Below are 11,939 nucleotides of genomic sequence, written 5' to 3'. Positions count from 1 at the left end.
CCAAATCTCATCTCATCCCCACTCAGAGACTTCAATTCATTGGAGCGGTGCTAGACACGATCCTCATGAGAGCATTCCTGCCGTCCAACCGTCTCCACACTCTTCAGGTTTTGTGTCAACAGGTTCTTCCTCAAAGTTCCATCTCTGCCAAACAAATGATGATACTATTGGGACACATGGCTTCAACAGTTCATGTCACCCCTCTGGCACGTCTTCACCTGCGCACACCTCAATGGACCCTTGCTACCCAGTGGTCCCAAGCGACGGATCCTTGCTCACGTCACATATCTGTGACATCATCTCTTCGTCAGTCTCTACAATGGTGGTTGGTATCCTCAAATCTATCCAGAGGTCTTCTGTTCCATCTACCTCCTCATCAACTTGTCATCACAACCGATGCCTCCCCGTATGCTTTGGGAGCTCATTTGAACGAGTTCCAAACTCAAGGCCTTTGGACAACCCAGGAAAAGAAGCATCACATCAATTTCCTGGAACTCAGAGCGATGTTTTATGCCCTCAAGGCTTTCCAACATCTTCTCTTCCCTCAAGTTCTTCTGCTGTGCACAGACAATCAAGTGGCGATGTACTACATCAACAAGCAGGGTGGAACGGGCTCTTGCCTCTTGTGCCAGGAAGCCCAGAAAATCTGGACTTGGGCCATAAATCATCATCTATTCCTGAAAGCGATTTACATTCAGGGAGAAAAGAATTCCTTAGCGGACAAGCTCAGCAGAATTCTCCAGCCTCACGAGTGGACACTCGATCCTGTAACTCTACAATCCATCTTCGCTCAATGGGGCACTCCTCAGATAGACCTCTTTGAAGCTCCTCACAATCACCAGCTGCCCCTATTCTGCTCAAGACTATACTCACCTTACCGTCTGGCAGCGGATGCGTTCCTCCTAGATTGGTCAAATCTGTTCCTGTATGCTTTCCCTCCTCTGCCTCTCATGTTGAGGACCTTGTTCAAACTCAAGAGGGAACGAGCCACCATGATTCTGATTGCTCCGAGGTGGCCCAGGCAACATTGGTTCTCCCTTCTACTTCAACTCAATTCCAGGGAACCTTTTCTTCTTTCACTGTTTCCTTCTCTGCTTACACAGCATCAGGAAACCCTTCTACATCCCAACCTCCAGTCTCTGCACCTGACAGCTTGGTATCTCTCGGGCTGACTTCAAGTGATTCGCTTTTGTCTCAGCCTGTTCGTTCAATTCTGGATGCCTCCAGGAAACCGGCCACTCTGCAATGTTACCATCAGAAGTGGACACGTTTTTCTTCCTGGTGTCTTCTTCATCATCATGATCTCACTTCCCTTGCAGTGGAGACCTTGTTGGATTATCTTCTTTCGTTGTCCGACTCTGGCCTCAAGTCCACTTCAATCAGAGTCCACCTCAGTGCTATTGCGGCTTTTCATGAGCCAGTCCATGGAAAACTCCTCTCAGCTCATCCCTTGGTGTCCAGGTTCATGCGGGGTCTTTTTAATGTGAAACCACCTCTTAAAGCCCCTCCTGTTATCTGGGATCTCAATGTGGTTCTTTCCGCTTTAATGAAGCCTCCATTTGAACCCTTGGCTACCGCTTCTTTCAAGTTCCTCACTTGGAAGGTACTTTTCCTTATTGCTCTTACCTCTGCCAGGAGGGTCAGTGAGCTACATGCACTAGTTGCGGATCCACCTTTTACAATCTTCCATCATGACAAGGTGGTTCTGCGTACACATCCAAAGTTTCTCCCTAAGGTTGTCTCTGAATTCCATCTCAACCAATCCATTGTTCTGCCTGTCTTCTTTCCGAAACCTCACTCGCATTCTGGAGAACAGGCTCTGCATACTTTGGACTGTAAGAGGGCTCTAGCTTATTATTTAAACCGTACTAAGCCCCACAGATCATTCCCTCAACTCTTTCTGTCCTTTGATCCAAATAAATTGGGACGTCCTGTTTCTAAGCGTACGTTGTCTAATTGGCTGGCAGCGTGCATTTCATTCTGTTATGCTCAGACCGGACTGACACTGGAAGGTTCTGTCACGGCCCATAGAGTCCGAGCTATGGCAGCATCTGTAGCTTTCCTCCGTTCCACTCCTATTGAGGAAATCTGCAAGGCTGCTACTTGGTCCTCAGTTCATACTTTTACATCTCATTATTGTCTGGATGCTTTTTCCAGACGGGATGGACACTTCGGCCAATCTGTTTTGCAAAATTTGTTTTCCTAATGGCCAACCTTCCCTCCATCCCTCTTTTTGTTAGCTTGGAGGTCACCCATCAGTCAAGAATATGCTGCCTGCTTGTCCTGGGATAAAGCACAGTTACTTACCGTAACAGGTGTTATCCAGGGACAGCAGGCAGATATTCTTGCGTCCCTCCCACCTCCCCGGGTTGGCTTCTTAGCTGGCTTATCATAACTGGGGACCGCGCGCCTCTGTCGGGCGGGAAGGCACTCGCGCGTGCGCGGTGCGGCCTACCAGAACTTTCCAAGTTCTTAGAGTGCAATCACTCTAAAATTGTCCGTACCGGGGCTCCGTCGGTGCTGTCACCCATCAGTCAAGAATATCTGCCTGCTGTCCCTGGATAACACCTGTTACGGTAAGTAACTGTGCTTTACATACCATAGATCCTTGAAAATATAAGTTCATCGAGCCTACTACAGTAGAATCTCAGTTATTCGGCACCCACAGGGTAACTGTTTTTCTGGTTAACTGAGTGTTAGAAACCATGTCTAACACATACTCAATTCCCTCCCCCCCTACCGCCCCCAAAGCAGCAGCTCTGCTTCAGTCTTGAGCCTTGGAGCCCTCCCTCAAGCCCCGAAGTTGCAGAAGCAGGTAGTGGTGCTGAGCCGTGAACTCCCTCGCTCCTTCTCCCTCTTTCTTACTTAAAGTGCAGCAGGAGGCAGCTTCAAAACAGGCTGCTTGTGGCCAGCCCTAGTAGGGCCTTTCCTCTGATGCGTCAGAAGTGACATGTCAGAGGAAAAGCCCTACCAGGGCTTGCCGCGAGCAGCCTGTGCCTCCTGCACTTTGGGTAAGGAAGAGGGGGAGGGAGGGAGGATGGCTTTTTGGTTCAGGACCGCTGGTGCTTCGGGGGGACTTTTTTTATTTTTATTTTTTTAAACCGACTATTTTTTTGCCAGTTGTGTGAGTTAACTGTTGCCAGTTGTGTCCTGGTTAACTGACACCTGGATAACCAAGACTGTACTATATTTAGGCTTTACTTCATTCCTCTCTAATGCCCTCATTTCTTACACAACATCTTATAATCTCTGCTCTTCTCAATTCTTATTATCCAAATGCACTGAACTTGGATTCAGTGCACAACTCCTGTTCATTCCTGGTGGGATTCTTTTTTAAAAAAAATATCTTTATTCATTTTAAAGCCAAAAATAAGTGCAACATATTATACAGACATTTTACACTTTAACAGCACTTAAATTTTATCAAATTATATTTTATGACAACTACATATATCATCCCCCTCTTTCTACATATCCAACAATTGCACTCAAATTAAAAGTATCTCCCCACCTACCCACCCTGGACGTGTATGATCAAAGGGCAAAATCAACAATCACTCCTTACAGAATTTTGTCAATGGCTCCCAAACATCCATAATTTTCCTATAATGTCCCTATTGTATGGCCATCATACGTTCCATTTTAAAAGTGCATCATAGTTCCTGGTGGGATTCTGTATAAAATTTTTGAAAATTCTGCACACAATATTTTAAAACTCTACAAATAAATGCAGTAGAGTTTTGCCCCAAATCCCTTCCTGCCTTTTCCTTTCTCAGGTTCCGGCCTCCTCAGTCTCCATTCCCTCTTTTACTCCAACTGCAGTCCTATTTCCCTCTAAATCCAACATGGCCTATAATTCTGTTTACCCCATACTACTTCCAAACTACTCCTCCCTCACTATCACTCTAACTTTCCTCCTCTCCCCATCCTCAATGGCAAGCTTTCAGCTTGCTGCTCCCACCCCTGGTGGCATATTCACCCTTTGACGCTGCCCCCCAACTCCCCATGACACAATCACCCCTTATTCTGTTCCTAATCCCCACCCTTCTGGCACATGATACACCCCTTTACTCTTTCCCCAAACCCCCATTGCACACACATCTTTTTTTCTGGCCTCTTCATTTTCAGTCACGGCGGTAACTGTACTCTGTCTCTCTTCCCCTCTGCCATGAGCTCCTGACTGTTTATGTGAACTGCGAGATCTCATTTTGAGTAGTGCCACTGCCACTAACAAGAGCCTTTTGACTTTTGTTCCCCATGATGTGGGGAAGGAAGACACCGAAGCATGTCGACAGATTATTTGGTTATCAAGCCACCAGATTTATCAGGTGTATAGGTGCCAACTTAAGACATGATTGTCAGCATAGCTATCGCTAGCATTCAGCATTTTCAGTTGGCATTACTAATGTCAGCGAAGGCCTATGGGAAATTATATCAATTTGACTCTGGATGCAGAATTCTGTGCTCCTGCACAGAATTCACATACATTAATCATTCAGCCAGACTGGATTGTTTATCAAGAAGATAGGCTGCTTGAATGGGACAAAGAAGCCAGAGACTAATCCCATCTACCATGCCTGCAAGTATCACACTTTCCTTATCAATTAAATTAACCATTGTTTCAAACAGTTTACAAATTCTAAACAGAAAGATACTGGGACATACAATAGTTTTCTATATTCAGAATAAGATTCCAAGCTATAAAAGCCTCCTCTCTGCAACACATCAGCAGCTCTCGCTCTCTCTTTCTCTGTCTATCCTTCTCTTTATCTATGGAACACGAAGCTTGGACCATCACCTCATCCCCCTTTTCTCTCTCTCTGCCTTTCCCTGGAACTTCAGGCTTTTATGTCTCCCTTTTCCTCTGAACTCTGTGAGGCAGGGAAACTGCTTTGCTCTCTCATTAATTGTAATGCTTAATTGTAATGCTTATAAATATTGCATTTCTGTAAGCCTATTTCTATAATATATTCTTTATGCAATCACCTCTGGCTGTGCCTTTTTGATTCTACTTCCTGGTGAATATTCAGTGAGGGAACTGAACCTGGGACCTGACGTTTGTAAGGGTGCCTCTCAAGTGACCCCACCAACCATATATTGTGGGGGCCACTAACAAACCTTACAATGGTTATTTAGGAAATATGTTTTAACTGTATTATAGGGAAGTTATACATTGTATTCATTTATGTCGCTATGTTAGATGTAATTCCTGTAAACTGCGAGTTATGTGGCAGGATACAAAATGTTATGTTATATGCTATGTTCACGTCTGTCCTCTTCTCCCCTTGAGTTTACTGTAAACTGATTAGATGTATTTAATGACTTTGATGAGAACCTAGCACCTGCTGCTGTTGTGTAGGGGTTGAGAAAGAACAGACGGTTGGTTCCTTTAGGGATGGGGGGATTGATAAAGGCAGTTAGTGCTTGGGAGGCAAGAGCACATATCACTTGGCAGCATCACAGTCAACACAGAAAGATTGGTATTTATTGCTGATTAATTGTCTCAGGGCTCCTTTTATTAAGCTGCGTTAGGGCATTAACGCGCGGAATAACGCGTGCTAGAAGCTAACGCCAGCATCGAGCTGGCGTTAGTTCTAGCCACGCAGCGCAGGTTTAGTGTGTGCTAAAATGCAGCATGCGCTAAAAATGCCATCGAGCTTAGTAAAAGGAGCCCTAAGTGATTTAATTCAGGTAGGCAGGCCTAGATTATCAGAAATTTGCATTAAAAACAGATGGGCCATTATCGCAGCTGTTATAGTAGCGATTTTTTTTTTTAAAGTGAGCCATTCTCCAAAAACGCCCATGCAAATGAGGTTGGCAGAGAGTAGCGAAGATTATGCATAATTATGTAATGGTAGAGCTCTATATACTGAAAAAGAAAAAAAACAGGGGAAAAAAACAAAACCACAAATACCAATATGCACAAAACAGTAGTGGAATTGTCCAGAAAAGAATGATGTGCACTAAAAAAGTGTCCTCCAATCCGTCTGGTAATTTGAAAATCTTTATTGTTCCAACATCAAAATAACACATCCATCGACTCAATGACTCGACATGTACATGTTTCAGCCATCAGGCCTGCCTCAGGGGTCGTATAAATCACGAATGATGATCTAAGAAGTATGCTGGCACTCAAATGATTTGACCAAAAGCCAATTTCAGAAAAATATCATCCCTCGTGTGATACGAGTACTGTTGGCTGACACCGTACGTATGATCAACGGGATGATATTCTTCTGAAATTAGCTTTTGGTCAAATCATTTGAGTGCCAGCATACTTCTTAGATCATCATTCGCGATTTCTACGACCCCTGAGGCAGGCCTGATGGCCAAAACATGTACATGTCGAGTCATTGAGTCGATGAATGTGTTATTTTGATGTTGGAACAATAAAGATCTTCAAATTACCAGACGGATTGGAGGACACTTTTTTAGTGCACATCATTCTTTTCTGGACAATTCCACTCTGTTTTGTGCAGAGCTCTAGATACTTATTTGAAAGAGACAGTTTTGCTGTATGACTGCTCCAAGATGCACGGAAGGGACTACAGTATGTGCAGAAAGGAGAACACAGGGGTTTCCTAACTGCTCAGTCTGTTGCACAATCGTGCTCCCATTACATTTCAAGTTTTACAGTAGTAATACTTAAAAAGGAAAAAAAAATCTATACATTTTGAAGTGTTCTCATGCTTTTGGAGATTAAATGAAGCCACTTAGATATTTTTAAGAAAACAATTCTTGGAGATAATTTTGATTTTCAGTTTAAACAATTGCTTTGTTGTAAAACTTTCACAGGCAGGTTCGCTGCAGTTCCAGCCAATAGTGGCTGGTTTTACCAATACTCAAGAAACCATGAACTGCCAGGTGGCCATCGTCTCTAGATCAGGGGTGTCAAAGTCCCTCCTTGAGGGCTGCAATCCAGATGGGTTTTCAGGATTTCCCCAATGAATATGCATGAGATCTATTAGCATACAATGAAAGCAGTGCATGCAAATAGATTTCATACATATTAAGAACATAAGAACATAAGAAGTTGCATCCGCTGAGGCAGACCCTAGGTCCATCCTGCTCAGCGGTCCGCTCCCGCGGTGGCCCATAAGGCCCATTGCCTGAGCAATGGTCTATACCTATCCATACCCCTCAATCCCTTTTTCTTCTAGGAATCTATCCAAACCTTCTTTGAAACCATTTAATGTTTTCTTGTCTACAACAGCCTCTGGAAGCGCGTTCCATGTATCCACCACCCTCTGAGTGAAAAAGAACTTCCTAGCATTTGTTCTAAACTTGTCCCCTTTCAATTTCTCCGAGTGCCCCCTTGTACTTGTGGCGCCCCTTAGTTTGAAAAATCTGCCCCTGTCTACTTTTTCTATGCCCATATTCATTGGGGAAATCCTGAAAACCCGATTGGATTGCGGCCCTCAAAGAGGGACTTTGAAACCCCTGCTCTAGATGCTCCAGCTGCTCCCCTTAATCTCTGCCATTATTTCTCTTATAAATGCAGTTCCCTTCCAGTTTAGGTTCTAGGATGCTTTGCAGAGACGCCAAAAGAAGACACCAAAGGTAAAAGTTAGCCTTCCCATGTCTTTAATCTGTGTAATGTACAATGATACTGTATAGAAAAAGCACACAGGCTCTACAGTGATATACTACATAGCAAAAATGAGAAGTTGTATGTATGGTGGTTACAATATTGCACAGACTTAAAGTAACACAAGGAATGAAAACCAGGAAGCAAGAAACTGATCTTCTGTAGGAGTCAATCCTATAATCAGAAGCTCAGTCTCTCTCAGAGTTATCCACACAGAAAAAAGTTTTCAGCCATGTCCCTAAGAAACAGCTCTTTATAAATAAAATAGAACATCATTGAATATAAAATTGACACATCAACATTATCTATATCTCTATGGGTTTAATAGAAGAGGAGAAAAATATAAGGCTTCTGGAACTAACAGGAAATGCAGCAAGAATGAACTTACCTGAACTAGCCATGCTCATAAAAGTGCAGGTTTCTGTGCGGTGGTGGGACGGGCATGGCTCCATTACTATCATTTTGCTTTTCATCTAACAGCTTTTTCTAACACTGTAAACTTTTTTTTTTCTTTTTTTGGTATCCTAAGATTATGATGTGACTCAGGTGGATGAGGCAAGGTAGAGTTGGATTGGACAGAATTTATTAAAGGTGGGGGAGGGGCAGAATGCTATAGATTCATTCTTATAACAAATCAGCATCCCATTTTTTTTAGTGCTTTAAACACTGCCTTAGATATTGAAAACCAATTTTGCACATATCAGTGGCGCAGTAAGAGGAGACGGACAGGTAGACTGCCCTGGGTGCTGTCTTGGTGGGGGGTGCTGGCACCTCTTCTCTGCTGCACACATGCCTTGCCTCTCTCCACCCCTAGTGCTTCGATGCCACGAGCAGCATCTCCAACCTGCTGCCCGTGCTGGCCTCAGCTTTCCCTCTGAGGAGGACCAGGAAGTGACATCAGAGGGAAAGCTGAGGCCAGCACGGGCAGCAGGTTGGAGATACTGCTCATGCCGGTGAAGTTAAAAGAGGCATGGGGATGGCACTACCACCCAAGGTGTCTCCCACCCTCAGTACACCACTGGCACACATACTCTGAGGGCCTTCTTCCAAAATGGACAGAAAAGCTGCCCTATTGCTATTGCTCAAGTGAAAGCACATTGCTTTGCTGTGAATATATACAGTATAAAGTAGACATGAATGGCTGGATGAGTGTGATACAATAAGAACTTCAAGTCCGTCTCCTCCCCCCTTCTCTATAAATCTCATTATCAAACCACTTCTCCCCCCAAAAAAAACACATTCCTCCATCTGAATTATGGCAAATGGATGTTGCAAGATGGGCAAAATTCAGGAACCTTAAGAAAAGAATTGGAGGACTAATGAATCTAAGATGATTGTCAGTTCTATAGCTTGGGTTTTTGACATGGATTAATGGAGATTTTAATATTGCACTCCTGCACACACAAATACATTGAACTTGGTCCATAAAATAATTGCTTTGTACATAATGCCTGAAACAGACCAAAAAAAGCTACATTTTAAATATTAAACTCCAGAGATTCCACTGCCTCCAGATACATCCTCTACATAAATAAATAATTTTCACTTTGTATATACCCACTTCTGAACATTTACAATACTCTCTGTGTACACTATCTACACACAATAATTTTAACACTCTTTACAGAAGTTTATTAGTTTTTAATTTACATTCTTACTCACTTTGTGAAGTCTTAAGAGCCTTTTTGGCTCAAAGGCCCGTGTCCAAATTTGCAACATGATGTTGTGACCACACTGTTGTGTCTTTTGGCTATGTACTACTGGAGATGGTGATTTGTTTTTTTATTACACAGTTTTTAAACTAGCAACATAAATCTCTATAAAATAATAATTCACATTTCAGCCAGTAACTGAGGATGTACATTCAAAACAAGCATATCAAGCCATCAGAAAAGGAAATCAATTTTTCAGCATTAAAAATTCATTTTTATGTTCTATAATAGAACAGTTCTCAAAAAATGAGTTATTTTGTGTTTTGCACCTAGAATAGCTCTAAAAAAATAGAACACACAGTAGGTCTTTTTTTTTTTTTCTTTCAATTTTTATTCATCAATAAGGATGAATAGATTTCTCTTTCCAGTCATACTCAGGAAGAATGGATTCTACTTTGAAAATTGCAAATGACATCTCTGGTGTCAAAGCACTTCCCGATTCCTGATGGCTTAATAAAGAAGTTAAACTTGACCTCTGGAGAAGGGCAGCAGTCACAGTGCTGGGGGGCAAGTGGAGGCCGGCTGCACCCAGTACTGAAACAAGTTCTTAAAGTCAAGTGGCTACAGTCTATGAAAAAAACATTTCCTTTTATAAACTCCTATGGTTCAGTAGAAAGCAGTATAAATGTAACAACCCTGTAAGAGGGTAGCAGTAAGTTCATTTTGCTCTGACAGTCACATGTCAGGAGCACAGTACATGTTATCAATCCCTGCCATGACCTCACCTAAAGCAAACAAAAGGGCAAAAAGATAAGGCCTTTTCTCTCTGTTTGTGCCCCTTGGACCACTTCTTTCATTCTCCTTACTACTGCAAACATTTCTGATTGAAATAATGCACCCTAGCTTTGCAATATTTCTTTATATCATGCCCTATAGACAAGGAAATGTAGCTATATGAAATGGTAACATGTCTCCGTTTCAAAAATTATCAGTGCAAAAAACAATGAGGTTTTACAGTTGAGTAACTACAGTAAGACCAACTCCTGTTTAGCTCCTACCAGATTTGAAGAGAACTCAAAACACAAGACTAATGTCCCAAAGGGGTTGGGCCCTCCTGTTTTGGTAACAGGAGCGATGTGGGACGTTTGTGAATTCACTGGTGGTTAGTTTCTAGAAAGAATGGATGAAATGTTTTGCAGAAACCTAGGAAAGGTGGCTATGAGTAGCTCCATGGCTTTGCCTGGAGTGTCAGCAGCCTGCTTTGTGGCTGTCACTCTGGTAGTGCTAAGCAAAGCCAACAACGTCTCGGCCTCCTCCACAGACACATAATTAGCAACAGAAAAGGCTGATCCGAGCACACACGTCTTAGTATAAATACAGTGCAACCAAAATGTAGACCCAAACCCTTTAACTTCTACTAACAGAATGAAAATCTGCTAAAGGCATCATTTGATAGATGGCTAGGAAGGAGAATTTGCAGTTGTACGTCATGCGCGGCTAAGGAAAGGATGCCGTATTGGCAATGTTTGCAAGCTGTAGACTTCCTTCCGCTTATTCACCCACTAATCAGAAGTCTTTTGGGCTAGTGTTTCAGAAACACGCAGCGTCTTGCAAAGGCTGCAGTTCAACAGGTGAAACAGATGGTTATTGTCACATCTGTCAAAAATCTCCTTGAATTGTAGCACCATGTTTTACCCTTCTGTCCTGAGGTGCTTGCCTTCATGCCTTATGATTCCTGTAGAGTCACAGGGGGCTAGTGGGCAGGATCATATGGCAGCTTATTTCTGACTTAAAACGCCAGATTCCAGTTTGGCGGTGGTGGTGGCGGCGGCAGTGGCACCTCTCCCCCAGCACCCTGTGGCAATGCTCATGCTTCTTTGGCTGCGCTCCTTCTCCCGTTCCCGGTCACTCTCGGATTGGCTTTGTGTTCTCTCTGGCCTGTGGTTTGTGCCCACCACAGGCTGAGAAGAGATGGTGCGGAGCAAATGATTCCTTTTCCTTAGGAAATCCGTCTGTCCAGGAAGGCAGAAGCTGCCCTTTCGCAGTGCCATTCTGGAAGTGTTTTTGGCAGGTCGTGACCGATGATTATACTCCAGCTGTGCAAGGTGCGCTGCGTATCCCTCGGTAATAAACTACATAGAAAGACAGTGAACACAGAATATAGATCAGATCTCATCTGCTACTTCTCTCCCCTCATGAGTAACACACAGTAGAGCATAAGGTTGTACAAATACTTTACGTAATTGCACTGTGTATTTTGCATGGACTGGGGGGTGAGTAGATTTCTGCTCTGTTTATTACTCAATAATGGACTTATGCAATAAATCTCACACTAAGCAAACTTTAGCAAGTCCTCACAAAAGGAATTTACATTAAAAAACGGGGGTGCCAAAAAATACAAATTACTCGTCCCTGATCACAGTGAAGGAGCTTGCTCAATATGGGATATGCTCAGCACCTGGAGGCAGCCACGGAGCCAACTCCTATGCATGCATGCTAAAAAGACACATAGTGAGTGAGGCAAAAGATCATGTGCTCAAAGATTTAAAAAAAAGGCTCCGAATATTCATTTGGTTTGATATCCCATCCTCCCAGGAGAGCTCAGGACAAGTTACACGTTTACATACATAGCAAAGCAGAGGAGGAGGAATGTGTGGTGCAGTGGTTGGATCTACAGCCTCAGCACCCTGGGGTTGTGG

The 11,939-nt window shown here is 43.3% G+C and overlaps 1 protein-coding gene across 7 annotated transcripts in view; it reads right to left on the bottom strand.

The window, feature by feature from the left end:
- Positions 1–7,567: 7,567 nt before the first annotated feature.
- The window catches only part of PITPNM2 (phosphatidylinositol transfer protein membrane associated 2), a 489,035-nt gene continuing 484,663 nt past the window's right edge, over positions 7,568–11,939 (bottom strand). For all 7 annotated transcript variants that reach the window (XM_033953942.1, XM_033953939.1, XM_033953943.1 and 4 more), the window contains one exon: positions 7,568–11,372. In XM_033953942.1, the coding sequence (XP_033809833.1) occupies positions 11,019–11,372 (354 nt within the window). In that variant the 3' untranslated portion in view covers positions 7,568–11,018. The remainder of the gene's footprint in view (positions 11,373–11,939) is intronic.

Source organism: Geotrypetes seraphini, chromosome 8, assembly GCF_902459505.1.
Source record: "Geotrypetes seraphini chromosome 8, aGeoSer1.1, whole genome shotgun sequence".
In the NCBI taxonomy this organism is placed as follows: domain Eukaryota; kingdom Metazoa; phylum Chordata; class Amphibia; order Gymnophiona; family Dermophiidae; genus Geotrypetes; species Geotrypetes seraphini.
This window is presented reverse-complemented; position numbering and strand designations above follow the sequence as displayed.